Source organism: Ornithorhynchus anatinus, chromosome 19 (assembly GCF_004115215.2).
Source record: "Ornithorhynchus anatinus isolate Pmale09 chromosome 19, mOrnAna1.pri.v4, whole genome shotgun sequence".
NCBI classification, from domain to species: Eukaryota; Metazoa; Chordata; class Mammalia; order Monotremata; family Ornithorhynchidae; genus Ornithorhynchus; species Ornithorhynchus anatinus.
Window position 1 is genome coordinate 12,679,196 of NC_041746.1, and position 21,494 is coordinate 12,700,689.

At 44.6% G+C, this 21,494-nt stretch overlaps 1 protein-coding gene across 2 annotated transcripts in view; it reads left to right on the forward strand.

Annotated features, from left to right (window-relative positions):
• KCNH1 (potassium voltage-gated channel subfamily H member 1) overlaps nucleotides 1-21,494 on the forward strand; it is a 257,772-nt gene that overhangs the window by 13,468 nt on the left and 222,810 nt on the right. The window contains exon 1 of one of the 2 annotated variants that reach the window (XM_039914812.1): nucleotides 18,532-18,917. The exons of the other annotated variant lie outside the window; for it this stretch is intronic. Coding sequence (XP_039770746.1) covers nucleotides 18,839-18,917 — 79 coding nt within the window. The 5' untranslated portion in view covers nucleotides 18,532-18,838. Of the gene's footprint in view, nucleotides 1-18,531; nucleotides 18,918-21,494 lie in introns of those variants that run through there. 2 annotated transcript variants of the gene reach the window in all.

Below are 21,494 nucleotides of genomic sequence, written 5' to 3' on the forward strand. Positions count from 1 at the left end.
GTTGCTCCTACCTTGTTTTCCTTCCCGGAGACTGATTTGGGCTCCCTTGTTTTCAGCCTTTCCACACTTAAGGAGGTTTACCAGTTGGCCTCCCCACTTGGATACTGGTGGTGGATGCCTCAACCTCTTTTCCAGATATGAGTCTTTACACAGCACAAACATTTCATAATAACATAATTTCTATTTGCCAACAAGTGGTATTGAGGAGGGGGCTGCTCTGTCTACGTGCACAGGTTTTTAGTGGAATTGAGCAAGATGTGGTTGAAGAAAGTCCCCTGTAAATCCCACAGTACTTAAATGCCACAGGGACACCCGACTAGTGCTGCAGGGATGTCTGTGGGATGTGTGGAATGGGAAAACAAATTGAAGGAGGTAAGATCATTCTCATCTCAGTCGGCCTGGAGAATAGGGGCCCTTCTTTGGGAGGGATGGAGGGAGAGAGGGTCTGAAGTGGGAGAGGAGAGGTATGTCTGTGATACACATTATCATCCTTTGGGGGCAGGATTAATTTCAATTAGATTTGTGATGCAAAGCCCCACCCCAGACTCAAGACTTTTAGGAAACCTGTTACTTATAGTCCACGTGGCTTTCCTCTTTCTTAGATCTCTTCTTTACTTCAGTAGCAGGGGAAATCTGTATGGGGGAAGCTATGTATTTGGCTAGCTCCTCTTATAACTGTTAGTGTTAGTTAGTGAAGGTAGACATTCTGTGTGTGTAAACTGTAGCATTTAAGCAGTACCTTACTTTCTATATTAAGGTTTTCTCAATACCTAAGACCAATTGAATTTTTTTTATGGTACTCATTAAATTCTTACCATGTGCCAGGCACTGTACCAAGTGGCTGGGGAAGATACAAATAATCAGGTTGCGTACAGTCCGTATCCCTCATGGAGTTCACAGTCTTACATTCCGGGAGAGTTCACAGGCTTGTACTCGCCCAAGTGCTTTGTACAGTGGTCTGTACAGTAAGCACTCAAATAACATTAATTGGTTGATTTTGGTGAATGGTATATAATATTTCAATCTCACAATTTTCTTTTTCAGTGTTTTTATTATTTTTTGCATAGGGAATGTCCATTTAAAAAAATTAAGATGCATTTGATTGCCAAATGCACAATTTATGTCCCTCTTTCAGAGTCTCTGGAGCTTCTCCTTTACTCTCCTGAGCAGTAAGGCTCTTTAATCACAATACTTCTGAAATTTACACCCTTGCTTGTGATCTTCAATGTAAGTCGTCCTGCTAGTGGCAGTAAATCTACAAAGAATTGCAGCAGAACTCTGGTGTGATGACAAGGACTAGGGTCTCTGAGGGAGTCTGAGCATCCAAAATTGCTTTTCTTGTGAGCTCCCCAGAGTCCTATTGTTGCTACTGATACACAACAGAACTGCTGATCTCAAATGTTTTATTTCTTAACACTTGCAATGTGTTAAAGTGAGAAGGCAATTAAAGAGATTTTTCTGTCAGGAACAGAGAAAGAAGGAAAACTGTGACAATGCAGATTTTGTAGCTACTTTGCAAGCCAAAATATTTTATTTTTCACTGCACCCTTTTGCTTTCTCTATATGTTTTTTGGACTTAACAATAGCCACATTTTATGTGACTATTTAGGGCAGTGTTCTTCAGATGTGGCCAAGATTTCTAGGGACCCTCTCATCCCCTTTCAAATGACAGATAATGGTATTTTTAAAGTGCTTACTCTGTGCTGAGTACCGTGCTAAGTGCTGGGGTAGATAGAAAATAAAAAGTCAGACCCCACTGAGGGCCTCACAGTTAAGTGGGGATGGCACATCCCATTTGTCAGCTGCCGATTGAGAGGGTTGAGGGCTTTGTACTGTTCCCCTTCTTAGAATCTCCTTAGAGAGTCAAGTGACCAGGAATAAGTCAGAAACTATGGGAGCAATTGAAATGCAAAATCTAGGAGCATGAAAATAGATAAGGAATCATTTCAGGGTGCAGTAATCCAGTGCCTCTCTGGGTAAGACAGAGTCCCAGCCACTCATAGCCAAAGTCTCCGCAGTGTTGGGAGGTGGAGTGGGGGTGGGGGTGGTGGAGGAGGGGCTGGTCTTCCATGGGATGGGTTGGGAGTAGTAAGGCTGCTCTGAGCATCAGGAAGATCCATTTCATTCCACTCGTGACTTTACCTATCTCAGTTTCTCTGCTGTTCGCCTGTGGCTTTGGGAATCTGATGGTAGTGGGTGGTAAAGAAGAGGAAACCCAAGGTATGTCAGTTGTTAGGAGAGCAGTGATAAAGGAATTTGAAAATTGCCTTACAGTAGATGACACAATCTGCCTGGCCATTTCCCTCCTCTGTGCCTCCTTTTCCTCCTCCCGTGAGATCATGAGCTGGGTTCTCCAAGTAATGGGAAAGCCATGGTTTATCTCCTGCTTGTGGCAAAAAATGAGCACCCTTATTAAATTATGGAAAATTTGTATTTATTTCCATATATATGTATGTCCTTATATGTTTGTATAACTGACAGTGAAGTTCACGTATGCATGTGTGAATGGCTGAAAAGGCCACTTTTGGCTGACTGTGCCAAAAATCATTATGGGCCTTATGTTTTCCCTGCCCTCCCTGATCACACACTCGTGCCCCTGAGAATCCACTGTGGCAGAGGCTGATCCCCTTATTCTGCAAGGAGATTGAGTTGTAGGGAGAGGGAGGAGTCCAAAGCCCCAGTGCTTCTAAGCAGCATTCATTCATTCATTCAATAGTATTTATTGAGCGCATACTATGTGCAGAGCACTGTACTAAGCTCTTGGAATGTATAAATCGGTAACAGAGACAGTCCCTGCCCTTTGATGGGCTTACAGTCTAATGGGGAGAGACGGACAGACAAGAACAATAGCAACAATTGGAAGACTCCCTGACCCCATCAGGTGGTGTGCAGAGGTCAAAGTCATTAGTTGAAAACCCATGGCCAGGCGAGATTGAAACCCAAAATTTTTTTGTTAGAAAGTACTATTGCCTCCTCCTCATGTGATTAAAAACATTTGTGCTATAAGGATTCGGGGGGATCATGGATTTTCATGGAAACGGGCATTGGCTCTTCCCTCTGCAGACTTGCCCACTCAGGCACTCTCACATGCTGCCAGATCCTCTTTGCTTCCACTTCCTTTAGTCAAACGAACCTCTTCTCTAAGCATTACTCATTATTATTCTGTCTACGAGTGGCTATTAGCAAGGTCAAGCACCTCTTGCTAGTTGAAAGAGTATGGAGAACATACACGCAGCAGCCCAAGAGAGTCAGAAATAGTAGGGGAGGTCCCCATTCCTGCACTTAAATCATTAGTCAGTAGTATTTTTTGAGCACCTATGCTTTGCAGAGCACTTGCGAACGAATGTAGGGAAGAGGCCTTTGGGATACTGCACAAGACTAAATAGAATCCTCCTTAAGTTCGAAGACAGTCCTGCTGATTGGGACGCTGAATCCGTGAGTGAGAATGTCTCTGAGAGAATGACTTGCACAATAGTGCATGCAGGATAAAGGGCATGTTCTGAGAGAACTAGGTGTTCCTTCTTGCCATGCCTGAGGAGGAAGAGATGATCCAGATGTCTTGAGCTTCTGACGCTCAGGAAGAGGCCTTCCCCTAAATTGATTAGATGAGAGATGGGAGGGGTGTAGAGAGGAAAGAGGGTTCTTTTGTGTGCTTTGGTGTTTATGTCAAGAGGTTCTTTATGCAGAATTTGGGGATACAGGCTGTTTGTTGCTCTGCCAACTGGGGATCTTTCAGTTAACAAATGTGGATCCCTGGAAAAAAATAATTCAGGATGTTTAAAAAGATATTCTAGTAGGTAGCCCCTAACCCTTGCTGGCTTTTCTTCCTACTTGAAACTAAGGAACTTGCAACTTCTTTAAGCATGGCATAGTGGATAGAGCGCAGGCCTAAGAGACAGAAGGTCATGGGTTCTAATTCCTGCTCTGCCACTTGTCTGCTGTGTGACCTTGGGCAAGTCACTTCATTTCTCTGTGCCTCAGGTCAAGGCACAGTCTCAATCCCCATTTTACAGAGGTCTGTGCCTCATCTGTAAAATGGGGATTGAGACTGTGAGCCCCGCATGGACAACTGTGTCCAACTCAATTTGCTTGTATCCACCCCAGCATTTAGTACGTTATTGGGCACATAGTAAGAGCTTAACAAATTCCATCATTATTATTTCTTCCCAAATGCCAAATACAGAGGGTGCTCAGTGAACACCACTGCCACTACTAACAACACTGGTATTTGTAAAGCACTATGTGCCAAGGACTGTACTAAGCACTGTTAAAGATAATCAGCTCAGACAGAGTCCCTGCCCCTCATGGGGCTCACAGTCTGTGGCGAAGGAAGAACGAGTTTCTAATCTCCAATTTACAAATGAGGAAATTGAGGCACAGAAAAGTAACAGCCTCGGTAACACAGAGGACCAAAGGTGGAGTCACTGCCATTATCATCAACCATAAGCTCCTTTTTCCTCTCCCAGGCTCACCTTGGAGAATTGAGCCCTTGGGCAAATGGGTTCCAGTTCCCCAAATGAGCCCTTCTAAGGTCAGGAGGGGTGCTTGAGCAGGAAATAGCATGTCTACTGAGGTTCAGCTTGGCAGGTTTTTATTCTGTATTTCTTTGGGATAATTGTTTTTCCAATTTGCTAACTAGCTTGAGCTGAGATGACTTTTAAAAAGAGCTCTAACTAGAAGCAGTATAAGACACTCAGAGATGTGCCTTATATCCCATCACCCAGCTAAAGGGCTGGAAAAATGCCACCTTCATCGAATCCATCTTAAACAGCCCAATTATTTGCTAAGTCTCAGACAGAGTCCTATACTCCAGGCTAGAAAAGATACTCATAAAATCCATCAGGAACAGGGAGCATCCCAATTTTAGACACCAAGTTTGGCTAACATGTCCCTTGTGTCAATAATTCAAAGTGCCAAGATGACAGTGCAGAAAAATCCAGCGTGTGGCTAAAATCCTAAATAGAAAAACAAAATTAGATTTCTGTGGTGGTGTTTGTTAATGTCGGCCTGGGGTCTTTGGTGGGAATGCCCTCTCTCTTCCCTCAGCAGCTTCCAGCCTGGGCTTCATTCCACTTTCTTTTTACTTGTTTTTCCCTCTTCTTTGAGGCCCCTCTGAAGATTCTACAAGTATGTTTTGGTGAGAATTCTTACCCTTCTGAATGCCTTATTGGCTTAGTGGAAAGAGCAAAGGCTTGGGAGTATGAGGTCGTGGGATCTAATCCTGGCTCCGCCACTTGTCAGCTGTGTGACTTTGGGCAATTCACTTAACTTCTCTGTTCCTCAGTAACCTCATCTGTAAAATGGGGATTAAGACTGTGAGCCCCTCCTGAGACAACCTGATTACCTTTTATCTACCCCAGCGCTTAGAACAGTGCTTGGCTCATAGTAAAGACTTAACAAATACCATTTTTATTATTATTATCTTAGTACTGGGAGCAAAATGATGAATGTCTTCTTGCATGTATTCAAGTATGTTCATCTCCCCCACAGGGGAGTCAAGGGCAGGGGTGTGGTGATGGGGTCATCACCATGGGATTGGAAATTGGTGGGGTATCAAGTCATTCTCTTTGAGCTGCCCACGCTTTCCATGAAGAATGAGGTGGGTCAGAAGCTGGAGCTATGGCTCTGTCGGGTCCCACCCCTAGAGCAGGCACTGTTAAGTCCTACTTGTTCTCCCTGCTTGTGCACTTGGGTCTTTTCCCCTCAAGTACTTTGATATTCTCCCTGCCCTAAGCCCCACAGCACTTATGTACATGTCCTGACACACTGCTGCTTCCCTTATCTGTAATTTATCATCCATAATTTCCTTTCTTGTCTGTCTCCTCGACTAGATTGTAAGTTTTTTGAGGGCAGGGATCACATATACCAACTTAGTATGGTACTCTACATACAGTAAGTGCTTAATAAATAACATTGATTGATTGATCTGCCTGCTGAGCACAGGATCAGGGCAATCATACTGTGCAGGTAAGCGAGGGCTGGGGGAGGGTGGTGTGAGATCAGTGGAGGGATGGGGGAAAGAGTTGAGTACAGGGTTGAGAGTCGATTTTTAAGCATTAGTAGAGGTTGAGTCCAAGTTGGCATGATGGGCTGGGTTAAGTGGAAGGCACTTTGATAATGATATGATAAGCAAATTAGATTGGTTTCGGTAAGTGTACAAACCACCGAGTCTGCCTCCAGTTCAGAGAAAAGGGAAAAGAGAGGGTAACCAACTTGATATACCTAATAACTCAAATTCTTCCTACTCTAGTCAATGCCTGAGAGTGTGCACTTTCTGCAAGTGAAGGTGAAGAGAGCCTTCTCTAGCCTCCTAGATTCTCCTCTGGAGAGGAGTAATTTATGAGGAACTAATGAGGGAAAGGGGGCGATGGTAGGTGGTACATCCAGAGCTATGTTAATGAATATCAAGGATGGCAGTTGACACGTTGTTCCATCAAGCATCATTTTTGGCTATTAACAGAGACAGAATTACTGGATTGGGTGAACCAGTGGTATGTATCTTTTGTTCTCATCATCTTAATAATACTGTCTCCCTTGGGGGTTCTCCCCCTGTTTGCCCTTCCAGCACCGGGCTGATTAGGATTTGGGCCTCATGGTCCTGCAGACCAGCAAGTGGTGGGTCAGGCCAGAAAACCTTTGGCCCTTGCAGGGCTTGTTGGTTGACTTGTTCAACTCTCCCCCACCCCCACCCCCTTCCTTCAGAACAGGCTGCTGGAAGAGGCAGATGAATGTCCTTTCCTGGAGTTCTTTAAAAAATGGATAGATAGCCATCTGTCCTGGGTGGCTAAGCCAAGTACATGAAGAATTTTTATGAAATGGATGCATATCTGTTGTTCTCTCAATAGACTGAACAAGAGGAAGTGGGCTTAAATTAATGCAGGAGAGATTTTGAGTTGGGCAAAAACAGGACTTCTTGATTATCAGACTGAGAAAAATCTTTAAGGAAAAAATTAACAAATATCTGTCTTAGGTGGTTTATGGGTAGGGAATGTGTCTGCTAATTCTGTTGTACTCTCCCAAGTGCTTAGTACAGTGCTCTGCACATATTAAGTGCTCAATAAATACTGCTGATTGATTGATTTAGCGGTTCTCTTTCTTCACCCATCTGGAGGCATGCTGGCCAGATGATCTCCTACGTTTCCTTCTATCTCTAGGATTCTAGAAAAGCAAGAAATCCATTTAGAGTTCAAAAACAATGGCAAAATCTACCATTGGTCACTGGATGGGAGGTTTTATTTCCTACTCTGTGTTAAGGGTGTTTCCAACGTCCCTCAAAGGTACTGCATGGACATGTTTAATACATCTATGAAAATACCTACTTATTCCTTCTCAAACTAATTTTAAAGTACTTAATCACCTTCCTCTTCTTGGCCTCAGAAAACTTCTTTTAGAGAAGCATGAGAAGCAGTGTGGCTTAGTGGAAAGAGCATGGGCTTGGGAGTTTGAGGTTGTGGGTTCTAGTCCCGACTCTGCCACTTGTCAGTTGTGTGACTTTGGGCAAGTCATTTAACTTCTCTATGCCTCAGTTACCTCATCTGTAAAATGGGCATTAAGACTGTGAGCCCCATCTGGGACAACCTGATTACCTTGAATCTACTCCAGTGCTTAAAACAGTGCTTGGCACATATTAAGCACTTAACAAATACCATTATTATTATTATTATTATTATTGGAGTTGCAGCTCTGTAAATAAGGTTTTGACTGTGTACTTTTCTGTGGGATATCCCTAATTCTTGCTCGGGAAGTAAGTAGAGAGCTCCCCAAATCCTTTCAGAATACACTCTCTCTCTTGTTCTCTCTTCCAATAAATTGTCCTTGGAATTTTTCTGTCATAGGTAGGTCTAGTCTCCTTGCTTTGGAGACATATTCCTTCATCCAGAAGGCCTGGGCCCCTTGGTCTCTTCTGTGTATCTTTGGGATTCAGGAGTAATCCTTACCCCAGATTTTTATTGCCCAGGTCTGGTTCCCTTCGGAACCTCATTCACTATTTCATGCTGCCACTGCTTGTTCTGTTAGTAGAGCCATTCTCAGGGGTAGGAGGGGTTGCTTACTGTAAAGTCCATGGGACTGGGAATCAGGAGATCAGAGTTCTAGGCCCAGCTCTGCCACTGGTCTGCTGGGAGACTTTGGATAACTGCTAAACCTCTTTGGGCTCAGTTTTTTAATTATTAAAATGGCCATGACACTCATTTTTTCCTACTTCTTAGATTGTGAGTACCATGTAACTTGACCCAGAGTAAACACATAATGAACACTATCAACACCATATCTCCTTGAACCTCTTCCGCAATTGAGGCTGAGAATACTTGGTCATGCCATTTTCATATTTCTTTCAAATGTTTTAATCATTTCTCCAGGATGGATATACTTTGAGATGCTTGCCTGTTCTCCTTTTAGAACCCATAGAAAACTCTGGGGGCTATTGAACAACTCTGTGGTCCCCTGCTTAATCCACTTAGCTATTCTGTCCCCAGGGCTCTCTTTGAAGTCAATAAAATATCTTTAGTGTGTTTGAAATTTAAAATGCTTCAGCACTTTTATTTCAGTATCCATTTGATGCTTAGGCTCAAGAAATATTTGAATTTAAAGGGTACTGAACACTGACTCAGGGTTTCATGTAGTTTTCCTAGGATCATGTGGTAAATGTTAAGATTTAAACTATAGTTTATTCATTCATTCATTCAATAGTATTTATTGAGCGCTTACTATGTGCAGAGCACTGTACTAAGCGCTTGGGATGAACAAGTCGGCAACAGATAGAGACAGTCCCTGCCGTTTGACGGGCTTACAGTCTAATCGGGGGAGACGGACAGACAAGAACAATGGCACTAAACAGCGTCAAGGGGAAGAACATCTCGTAAAAACAATGGCAACTAAATAGAATCAAGGCGATGTACAATTCATTAACAAAATAAATAGGGTAACGAAAATATATACAGTCGAGCGGACAAGTACAGTGCTGTGGGGATGGGAAGGGAGAGGTGGCAATGGTGAGGCTTCAATTTTTTTTTGCAGTTGCATGAGAGAGTCATTTGGGCAATGTAATTTTTATGGTTTGTCTCATATTTATTTGTGCATTTTATTGCTATAGCCCACTGAATGCCATATGGTAGTAAATAAGCTCTACTTGATTTAAGGACACAAACTCTCCTGCATTTTCTGCTTGTTATCTTTTGAATGCTGTTATAATTTTAAAAATGGTTTGGTGATTATCTTTTCTGAATATGTAGGGAAAAAATCTATATTGCCTATAAAATGCCAAACTGACAGTCTAAAACATAAACTCAGCTGGTCACCAGTGGGGAGAAGTTTGGGAAGGCAGCAATTCCCTGCAAACATGAACTCAGCTGAACAAAAAGCAGTATTATTTGCCAGCAAACTAAGACTTTTTATTTACCAGTGGTGTGAGGCTGGAAAATGAAGAGGATCTAAATTCAGAAAAATTGGGTAACTTTGGAAGCAAAGGCTTTGGGACAATCATGACATGAAAAGGGAGAAATGAAAAGAGTCTTGGTTCTATGGATAGCCAATATAAAACTGCTGCAAGGAGCAATTTTTACCTACTTACACATAATGTAGAAGGAATTGTTGATCATGTGTTGGGCTTATCAGGCACCTACACAAACACACTGATAAAAATTTCCCTCCTCAAACCCATCCTTCAACTCCCCATATATCCTCCCATATATATGGGGAGATATAGTGAGCTATATTATCAGTCAGTGGTATTTATTAAGCTCGTACTATATATTGGGCATTGCATTAAGTGTTTGAGAGAGTACAATAGAACAGAGTTTTCTACTATATTGAGAGGCAGCATGACCTAGTGTAAAGAGACAGGCTGGGAGTCAGAGGACCTGGGTTCTAATCCCTGCTCCCACATGTACCTGCTGTGTGACCTTGGGCAAGTCACTTCACTTCTCTGGGCCTCAGTTCCCTCACCTGCAGAATCTGAATTCAATATCTGTTCTCCCTCCTACTTAGACTGTGAGCCCTGTGTGGGTTGTGATTATCTCATATCTACTCCGGTGCTTAGTACAGTGCTTGGCACATAACTAACACCATAATTATTATTTTTATTATTATATTCCAGAAAAGCCGTCTTCTGGGATTTTGAGATTTTTCCTTGGATCTGGAAGAACCAGACCCCATTTTAAACTAGTCTGTGTGTAAACTGCCTGTTGACTCCCTTGGTCTCATTTCTGAAAATCAGAAGCCATTAATCTGGTCTCTCCTGGGCATGCTATGTGTCCAATGGCTGGAAATGCCCCGTTGACTGTCGCTGGGAACAGAGTGCTAGAATCTATTTAAAATTGGGTGAACACTTCAGGGCAGACTTCACTGGAGACCCTCTATAAGAATTTTCCTTCTTTCCGAATTATCATTGCTGTCTAAACTTGGATCATCGACACACTTGTAAATTGCCATTTCGAATCAGGCTTCTAAAGAGCCAGGGAAAATCACAATATCTACTTTTTTCCATAGCACATTAATTTTGCAACCTCCATCTCCCTCTCACCCTATTCCCATAATCCCCTGCCTTCCCTACCTCTTTCCCCAACATAATACATCTTTACTTAGGTCCAGATTCCACTGGAAAGGGCCTTCTGCAAGCCAAGTCCAGAGCGGTGGTTGGGTCATGGTTGCTGATCAGCAAATGCAGTTTATGATGAGATAGAGTGAGGCCCACTGGATAGAGCCCAGGACTGTTTTTTTTTTTGTGTGTGTTCTTATTACTCTAGTTGTGGTCACTGATGTGCTTTGGCCTATACCCCTCTCTCCGTGCCACACTGTCCCCCCAGCTGAATGCAGCAGAGCCTGGAGCACTTGGGGGGGGCGAAGCGGGCCGAGAAGGGGTGGGAGCGGGTCTGCCCGGACCCCGGACCCCAGTCCCCTGAGGGGCGAGCCTCATTCATTCATGAACCCTCAGGAACCCCCGATCCTGCTTCCAGCCCACTCAGAAAGTAGTGTGTGAAGTAGCATTCTGCCCTCTGTCTAAGGGGTTTGCACCCCCTGGCTTTGGCTCTCCTCCACCTCGCTCCCGGTCGTCGCAGCTTCCCAATGGGAGAAGATGAGCCCTCTGCCCTTCTCGGGCGGGTCGGATCCGGAATCCTGTCCCCGGGATCGGGAGCCACTTGCCTAGCTCAGGGGCCGGGGTTCGGAGCCTGGTCGGAGGGAGCAGGGGCACAGGTGAATCATAGTTCACTTGTGTTTTTCCTAGCGGGATGCTCTCTCTTGCGCAGGGCCAGCACCACACTCAGCTCATCTCCTTCCTCTCCCCAGCCTGAAAGTAAGCTAATGTTGTTTTCCAAAATGAGTTACTAGAGGGAAAGTTTTGGATGGGGACATCCAAACTAGGCTACCTCCTCCACAAAGAGGGAAGGGGGAGGACACCCAGAAGTCTTTCAAGAAGAGAAAATGCACCCTCTCCAGGACCCCTCCCAGAGGGAAAGTTGTTTCACATAATCAATCAATTAGTTTTTTTGAGTACTTCCTTGCAAAACACTGTACTAAGTTCTTGGGAGAGTACAGTAGAGTTAGCTGATCCCTGTCCTCAAGGAGTATACAGTGTAGCAGGGAAGACAGACACTAAAATATTTACAGATTGGGCAGAAGATGTCAATCAGTTGGTGACATCATCTGGAGCACAGATAATTATAGGGGAGGATTTGGGCAAGGAAGAGGAGGCTATTAAAGTCAAGGGTGAAACTCCAGAGCTTCGTGGAAGGGAAATTCATCTTAGGCACTTGAAGGGCAAAAACATGGAGCCTGTTGGGCATCTGAATGGGAGTGGATGGTCACTGATGGCCCTTGGGAATACTGGATAGAGATGTCTGTTATGACACACATTGTGTTGGGCACCAAGTTAAACATGTTGACATCACACATACCAATCTAAAGAAGCAAGCCCATGTCATGAACTCTTATAACATTTCTCTAGGGGACCCAAACCCCTCCCTTGCTCCAGAGTTTTTGCGAGCCCCTCCGAGGTTCATACGAATTCGTCCACTGGCTCTGAGCTGCTGAACTCGGAGGTGGGAGCCCCAGCAGAGGGAGCCTCAGCACTGGCGATAGTAAGGAAGAAGTATATGAAAATTCTGGCTTTAGTACTGGTTTTGCTGTTATAAAACCGGAAGAGTGGCACCTTACGTGGGGCAGTTTTTGCCGGAAAGGTTGAGGATTCAGCAGGGGGAGCTATCAGGGAAGAGCTATAGATGGCATTCCCACCAAGAAATATAGCAATGGGTTCATAGGGATGATGGCTGCTGGCTTTAAGTTAGAAGCTAGTTCCAGGTCAAGGTTAGTCCTCTACTTAGAGGAATTAATAATAACAATTATGATATTTGTTAAGCACTTGCTATGTGCCAAGCACTTTGCTAAGTAGTGGGATAGATATAATAGTCAGATTAGATACAGTCCCTGAATCATATGGGGTTTACAGTCTAAGGAGAGGGAGAATAGGTATTTAATTCTCATTTTACAGATAAGGAAATTGAAGCACAGAAGATTTTGCGTTATTCAAATATGGGAGAAGCAGTGTGGCTTTTAGTGGGAAGAGTACGGGCTTGGGAGTCAGAGATAGTTCTAATCCTGGTTCCGCCACTAATCAGCTGTGTGACTTCAGGCAAGTCACTTAACTTCTCTGTGCCTCAGTTACCTCATCTGTAAAATGGGGATTAAGACTGTGAGCCTCCTGTAGGACAACCTGATTACCTTGTATCTACCCCAGCGCTTAGAACAGTATTTGGCACATAGTAAGTGCTTAATAAATACCATCATTTTCTTCTTATTGTACCTTCCCTAATGACAGCTCTTGTTAAAGTGCAGTGTAGTACAATAGCTTGTTAAACCAAGCACTAGTATTGCAGGATTGGTTAATTCTGTAACTGTATCTGCAAAATCACACAGTTCTGTTGAATAAATGCTGTCATCATTTTACCCTCTGAGACAAATAGAGATAATGTCAGAGACAATGAATCCCAGCATCAGCATATAAATGTTTAAAAATCAAATTAAAAAAATCACACAGGGGTCCTGTTGAGTATGTTAGAAGGTCAAATGACTAGTTGGCCATTTTTAAAATTCTGGAAATACAATCCTTGAGAAAATATATTAGGAATTCTGCATGATTTTCCCCAAGATGTAAATTAGAAAAAGATTAGGCTGCGGTTAAGTTTTAGGGTTATGGTTTGAGATCCATGATCTGTTGTTGATATCTGGGGTGATTTAATGTATCATTGTTTCAAACCTTTAATGTTTCTGATTATTGAGGATCCCTTTAGTTCCTAGTTGGGTGATGGTTATGTTTGATATGGCCTGGTACTCTGATTCGATAGGTGACCCTCTTTCATACTTTAGGCTTCAAGCTCTATAATCTATCAGTCAATGCTATTTATTGAGCACTAACTCTGTGCAGAGCACAGTACTAAGTGCTTGGGAGAGTACTGCACACAGTAAGTGCTCAATAAATACGATCGAATGATTGAATGAACAGAATTAGCAGACATGTTCCTCCGCCCATAATGAGCTTACAGTCTTGAGGGAGAGACAGACAATATGAATAAATAATTTATATTATACAATTTGAAGAAGTGTACATAAGTGCTGTGGGGTTGGCAGTGGAGTGAATATCAAATATTTCTCAAAAGTTTGCCCCCTTCTTATTTATGGGAGTTTGGTGGCAATTAATTAAAAATCTTTCAGGCAGCTTCATGTCTGATGTCATAGAAATGTGAGTCACTGAGTAAAATATGCCATTGCATGCATTTAAAGGCAGCTTAAATACGTTTTCAACTCTGATAGTTCTACAAGTCATTCAAAATGAAGTCACCATCTCTCTCCATTAAGTGACTGATCAAAATAAATGTCATGTGTTTTCTTTTTTCCTTAATAGGAAAAGGGAACTTCATATTTGAGAAGTCACATGCACTTTATGCCACATTTTCTTCAGACTCTTTCCTTTTCATCTCATCCCAAAATGTGAAATATGATATTACTTAATGTTGTCACAGGAGATTTCTTTATCCCCAATTCATCTGCACTTAGATGCCATAGAGTTAAGAGACTTGCACCTAGTCTGAAAATTAGGATGGTGACTAGAAGTTGATAATGCGTTTCAGACTAAATGGTCATTGTTCATTCAATAGCATTTTTATTTTTTTGAGCACTTACTATGTGCAGAGCACTGTACTAAGCGCTTGGAATGTACAATTTGGCAACAGAGACAATCCCTGCCCAGTGACAGGCTCACAGTCTAAACGGGGGAGACAGACAGCAGAGCAAAACAGAACAAAATGAAAACAAGACATCATCAAGATAAATAGAATCAAGGGGGTGTACATCTCATTAACAAAATAAATAAGGTAATTAATATATACAAATGAGCACAGTGCTGAGGGGAGGGGAAGAGCAGAGGGTGGAGGGGGGCAGAGGGAAAGCGGGGCTCAGTCTGGGAAGGCCTCCTGGAGGAGGTGAGCTCTCAGTGGCCGGGAGTGGTGTTTATTCATTCATTCATTCATTCATTCATTCATTCATTCATTCATTCATTCATTCATTCATATTTACTGAGCGCTTACTGTGTGCAGAGCGCTCTACCATGTGGTACAAAACGAAAGGCCACTAGGTGGAGCCAGGGCTCAAGCAATGATGTTTGGAAGAGCACTCTTGTGTTGTGAATAAATAATTGTGCCGGGCATGAAATTAGAGCAAGAATCGTAGGGAGTTTTAACGTATTTACCGGGTATTGTCTAATAAAGACTGCCTATCATCCTTAATGTAAAACTTGCCTAGAGCCTATTCGATACTATGACTGTCAGCTGCTATTCTTTGCCTTTTAATCCAATCACCTTCCCTCACAAATCCTCTCTTCCACCTAACTTTCTATCACACACTAGTTACCACCACCATCTTCCCTGAACTGTGAAGCCCGTAACTTGGCATTATCCTTGACTCTTCCCTCTTTTTCAATCCCCATATTCAGTATGTCCCAAATTCTGTCAGTTTTTCCTCCCACAACTTTTCCAGTATCCACCCCTTCCTCTCCAAACAGCCACCACAATGGTCAGACACTTGTCATAGTCCAGCTTTGCTATTGCATCAGCCTCTTTGCTGATTTCCTGGCCTCCAATCTCTCCCCTCTCTCTGCAATACTTCCCCCTACTGCCCAGGTAGCTTTTCTAAAATAATCATTCTGCACACTTCTTCCCACTTCTCAACTATCTCAGAGAGTCACCCATTTTTCTCTGCATCGAGTAGAAATTCTTGGCCATTTGCTTTAAGGCACACAATCAACCCTCTTCTTCTACAAAACTCCAACTCATGCTCTTAGGTCCTTTCAGTATCCAGTCTCCCTATTTTATACCCCCACTACATGTATGCTCAGTACTTCCTTCCAGGTCTAAGCACTTGGCCTCCAAAAATATAGAAGTTCATATCTTATATACGATTATTGCTTCTCCCTCTCTGTAATATACTGTATTATTTATCTAATAGTCCCACTCTTTTCATAATTTCTGTAACTCCAAAACAAGGATGGGGTAATTACAGTAAGGGAATAGAAGAAAAAAAGGAGGAAAGCATAAGGATCCTTGAAACTGCTTCCCTTACTTTTATTGCCCTCTCTCGAACGCTGCATACAATAAGCACTCAATTAACTCCCCTAACCTACACCTCCTATTCTGGCCACAGGGCAGTTTCGTTTAATCAACTTCCCTTACCTACTTTGACCTGTGCTCACTCCTACCCTGGCCCATGGGGCAGTCTTAATGAATTAACTACCCTCACTTACATTATTGCATACTTGCAGACTACCCTTGCCAATAGCTGTCTTAATGAATTAAGTACCCTCAGGTACTTGACACCAATTTTGATTATGTAGTGCAAAAATCTTTTATTTCTCCTCAAATATCAGTGGGGCAATTATGTGAGTATATACTTGTACCATTGTACCTGTCACCCCTGTTAGGCAGGGAACAAGTGTACTAATTCTGTTTTACTCTCCCATGACAGAGTACAGTGCTCACACAATTGGCTCTCAGTAAATTCCATCAACTGTTTGAATGGCAGGCAGTTTTAAAATGGAGGTAGTTAAGAGCAGCACACACTGGGTGAGGGGAAGTTAGGATTTTATAGGATGGGATTTATAGGATCTGGAATAAAAATGTTTTTCCATTCCCCACTGAGATTTTTAAATTTGAAGAACCTGAAAAACCTCAGTGGATTAAAACTCCCCAGTTTACTGATGAATACTCAGCCTAGTTCTGAAGTTGATGACCGTTCAAGGAAGTCTGTGACCCTTGTTCTCTTTGAGCGGAGGCTTGTGCTGCTGAATCTCCCTTTGGGCCAAGTGCTGGCCATGGGCTGCAAAATTTATGGGGAGAGGAGGGAGGTGTTTGAGGAGCAGATCAGGGATACCAACACCAGGAGACTTCTTTGTCCCGTTGCTGATGCAGCCCGTGGTCCCCAAGGTGGAGACCGAGTGATGGGCCCGCTAGGGTGGAGGTGCCTGTGGGCTGCATGGCAGATTTTTTTTTGTTTTAAATGGCATTTGTTAAGCACTTACTGTGTGCAGGCACTGGGGGTAGATTCAATTTAATCAGATCTGATTCAGTCCCCGTCCCACATGGGGCTTACAGGAGGGAGGTTGAAAAGCTACTGAACCCCCATTTTGCAGTCTAGTAAACTGAGGCATAGAGAAGTGAAGTGACTTGGCCAGGATACAGAGTGGGTCCTCCCAGGCACATTTTTTTTCCCCATTAGACCATGCAAACTGCATGATTTTACCCTTTAGAAGAAAACTGGCCCCAATCCTGATCCAATTTTCTATCCCCAGGAGGTAGGAAAGGTTGGTTCAGACCCACTTTCTGTGTCCTTCCTCCACCAGGCCTGGGCAACTGCTCGGTGCCCTCTCTCCCTGCCAGTTCTGCAGTGGTTTTGCAGTGAGGAGCAAGAGTTTGGGAACTGGGGGAGGTCACCTCAGTTCTTGGGAAGGAAGGAAGCCACACCGAGTGTTTTGGAGCTTGGAAGTTAAACGTGGTCTCTGCCGGGCACCTGGCCGTACCAGGTGTGGAACCCCTCTCATCCAGGAGAGCAGCTGCAACCAGAACTGTGCTGCTATTTCGGCAGAAGCTCAGGGGAAGCTAATTCTTTCTATCCCAGGGCCGTGGGCGGTTTGCCCAAGCAGTAGCATCATTTCTGGCGTTGGGGTAAGTCAGTCATCCATGAGCTCTTAGTAAGGGCACTCCCTGAATATATACCATCCCAGAGACAGCTGCATCTTGCTTTGCAAGTCTACTCCCCATCCCTCTGCGCAGCAGCTCATGTTGCCCGGCCCTTCGTAGACGGGAGGTATCGGGGCAGGACGAAAGGAAATAATAATGACAGCATTTGTTAAGCGCTTACTATGTGCCAAGCACTCTTCTAAGCGCTGGGGAGGGATACAAGGTGATCAGGTTGTCCCTCGTGGGGCTCACAGTCTTAAGCCCCATTTTCCAGATGAGGGAACTGAGGCCCAGAGAAGTGAATAATAATGTTGGTATTTGTTCAGTGCTTACCAAGCACCATTCTAAGCGCTGGGGCAGATACAAGGTAATCTGGTTGCCCCACGTGAGGCTCACCGTCTTCATCCCCATTTTCCAGATGAGGCAACTGAGGCACCGAGAAGTGAAGTGACTTGCCCCAAGTCACCCAGCTGACAGGAGGCTGGGCCAGGATGAGAATCTCAGTGGAAAGAAGCTGGTCTTGGGAGTCAGAGGTCATGGGTTTGAATCCTGGCTCCACCACTTGTCAGCTGTGTGACTGTGGGCAAGTCTCTTCACTTCTCTGTGCCTCAGCTACCTCATCTGTAAAATGGGGATTAAAACTGTGAGCTTCAAGTGGGACAACCTGATGACCCTGTACCTACCCCAGCGCTTAGAACAGTGGTTGACACATAGCAAGCACTGAACAAATACCAACATTCTGACCTCTGACTCCTAAGCCCGTGCTCTTTCCACCGAGCCATGCGGTTTAGTGACTTGCCCAAAGTCACCCAGCTGATAAGCGCTCAGTACAGTGCTCTGCACATAGTAATACTAATAACGTTGGTATTTGTTAAGCGCTAACTATGTGCAGAGCGCTGTTCTAAGCGCTAGGGGAGATACAGGGTGATCAGGTTGTCCCCCGTGAGGCCCACGGTTAATCCCCATTTGACAGATGAGGGAACTGAGGCCCAGAGAAGTGAAGTGACTTGCCCATAGTCACCCAGCTGACAAGTGGCAGAGGTGGGATTCGAACCCATGACCTGTGACTCCCCAGCCCGGACTCTGGGGCGGGAGCCGGTTGGCGCAGGTGGCCCCGCCGAGCACCTTCCCCTCCGTGCCCAGACGGTGGCGCTGCAGCCTAAGATGGGCCGGGGCCCGCCGCGCCCTCCGCCCCCGCTCCCTCCGCTCCAGAAAGCCGGTGGCCGCCAGAGGGCGCCCTCGGGGAGGGGGAGCGCCCCGGTGCCCGGTTACTGCTGCAGCAGCAGCTGCAAGAGCAGCAAGAGCAGCAGCAGCAGCAGCAGCAACAACAACAACGTGCATTGCGAGGCGGCGAGGAGGGAGCCCGCCAGCCCCCCGGACAGCCAAGGACGGCATTCGAGCTGCCCCCGCCGCTGCTGCAAAGGCAGAACGGGGCCCATGGGGCGCTCCGAGCGGGGACGGTGCGCACCAGCGGTGCCCAGCCTCCCGCAGCCCTGACTCCTCAATAAACGCCCCCCGCTCCCCCAGCCCACATCAGACATCCAACACTCCCTTCCCTCGCCGCCCTTCCTCTCTTCTTCTCCTCCCCCGGCCCAAGCCGCCCCGGACCTGCGGCCAACATGACGATGGCCGGGGGCCGGAGGGGGCTGGTGGCCCCGCAGAACACGTTTCTGGAGAACATTGTCCGAAGATCCAATGGTAAGAGATGCCTTTTTCTTCTTCTTTTTTATTTTTTGGTGTGTGTTCTTATTACTCTAGTTGTGGTCGCTGATGGGCTGTGGCCGAAACCCCTCTCTCTGCGTCCCACCGTCCCTCCGACTGAATGCAGCAGAGCTCGGGGGACGAAGCGGGCCGAGAAGGGGCGGGAGCGGGTCTTCCCGGACCCCCGAGGGGCGAGCCTCATTCATCCAGGAACCCCCAGGACCCCCCGATCCTGCTTCCAACCCACTCGGAAAGTAGTGTGTGAAGTAGCATTCTGCCCTCCGTCTAAGGGGTTTGCACCCCCTGGCTTTGGCTCTCCTCCACCTTGCTCTCGGTCGTCGCAGCTTCCCAAGGGGAGAGGACGAGCCCTCTGCCCTTCTCGGTCGGGATGGATCCAGAATCCCGTCCCCGGGATCGGGAGCCGCTTGGGGCCCGGGTCCGGAGCCTGGTCGGAGGGAGCAGGGACACAGGTGAATCATAGCTCACTTGTGGTTTCCCTAGCGGGATGCGCTCTCTGATCAGGACCAGCACCACACTCAACTCGTCTCCATCCTCTCCCCAGCCTGAAAGTAAGCAATTTGGTCCCCTGACAGAGGAAGATTGAAGAAGGAAAATACACCTGGCCTAGTGCAGAAGCAAGGCCGCTTCAGATGTGAAGTTCACCGGTGACACTCTGCGGCAGCGTGGCCTGGACCTTTCTTGGGCCAAAGCCCCGAGTAATTTGAGCCATGGCATTTCAAAAGAAAACTAGTAATAGTCGTAATAGTTATGGTAAGCGCTTACCATGTGCCAGACGCTAGACTAAGCGCCGCCCAGGCGGATGGTTACTTAAACCCAGAACAAATAAGCCATTCGTCAAAATTGAAAATGAGCAGAGATGGAGGAAGGCTTTAAGTGCATTTTGAGAGGTGCCGGAGCCCCTAGATCTAGTCGAGATGAACATGATTTTTAATTTAGTAATTCATTTATGTTGTACTCTCCCAAGTGCTTAGTACAGTGCTTTGCACACAGTAAACGCTCAAATACGTTTGAATAAATGAATTAATGAATTGAGAAGCAAGTTCTGAAAATTAGGTCTTTAGTAAATATCAAGACATTGGAGATTTAATAGACTTGTGAGATCCCAAGCGTTAAATGAAGGAATTTCAGGGATAGTGTTAAACAGTTTATATATTTGAAAAAAAACTACTTATTCTGTGCACTATTGTTCTTTGATAAACAGTATTGAAAATGGATCATAACTTTCACAACAAACTGTAAAGGGTTAGTCTGCAAATCTTCCTACTTGTATTAGTGTTTCCCTAGAAACCCTAAATCATTTCTTTGAAAAAAGCACACGAGTTGGTTTTTGTGTGTGTGTTTCTAACTACCAGGTGGAGATTATTTCTTGGGCTTCTTTCATCATCAATGGTAATCATTGAGCACTTACTACATGCAGAGCACTGTACTAAGCTCTTGGGAGAGTATAATACATAGAGGGGCAGATACGTTCTTTGCTCACAACAAAAAGACCCTTGATACTGTGATTACTTGAACATGAAATGCTATGAAAATTGGGAATAACCAGCTTTTAATATCAATCAGGAAGTTGAAGATCCAACATTAGCAAAATGTTAAAATAGGTGGGAGGGGCTATTATCCAATCACTGAGCAGCTTTTTGGATCTATTCCTTCCTTATTGCTGGGCTCCTCTGAATCCTAATCGGGAAGACATCTATCCTGAAATGAGACTGAGAGGGTGAATGGTGTAGACACTAGCAAAGGCTCCCATGAAGGTATAGAAATTTTAAGAACGGACCTGTTGTTTATGTCCCTGAGGCGATCTCTGAGGATGGCAAGGAGAAAGCAGTTCAACAGAACAGATCGTTCAGGGGATTCTGTATGCTCCATGCCATTTCTTAACCATAAGCCTTCACAGTACTAATGGAATAAGTGATCCACTTTTCAAACCGATATTTTAAATTCAGCCCCAATTACAACACTTGATTTCAGTTAAAAAATGCATTCCTGGGGAGTGCATAATGTTTGAAAATTACATGTTCAAATGGGAGTAAAATTCCAGATTATAAAGGGATTATTACCAGTGAGAGTTCTCAGACCCAAATCACTTTTCCAGACTTTTAAAATTTGAACTGCATGTACTGAAAGTGTTTTACTGTCCCCCCCCAAGATGTTGAGAATTCATCTTTCTTGATATCATCTGTTCCATTGCATAATAATGGTTTGTTGTTAAACATTTAAATAGTACTTAATCTTTGAAAAAGATGCTCATATAATTTCCTTAATTATTCCTTATACCAATTCTGAAAGCCAAGTTCATGTTATCCCCATTTTTGTTCTAAGGAAACAGGTACAGACATATAAAGTGCCTTATCCAGGCCCACCAAGGTTAGATCTCATTCCTTGACTCTACCAATTCATTCAGTAGTATTTATTGAGCGCTTACTATGTGCAGAACACTGTACTAAGCGCTTGGAATGTACAATTCGGCAACAGAGAACCAATTGTCCATCCAATTGAACCATCTGCAGTATTTTCAGTTGTTTGTCAAGCTCTTTGCATAATTCCATATTA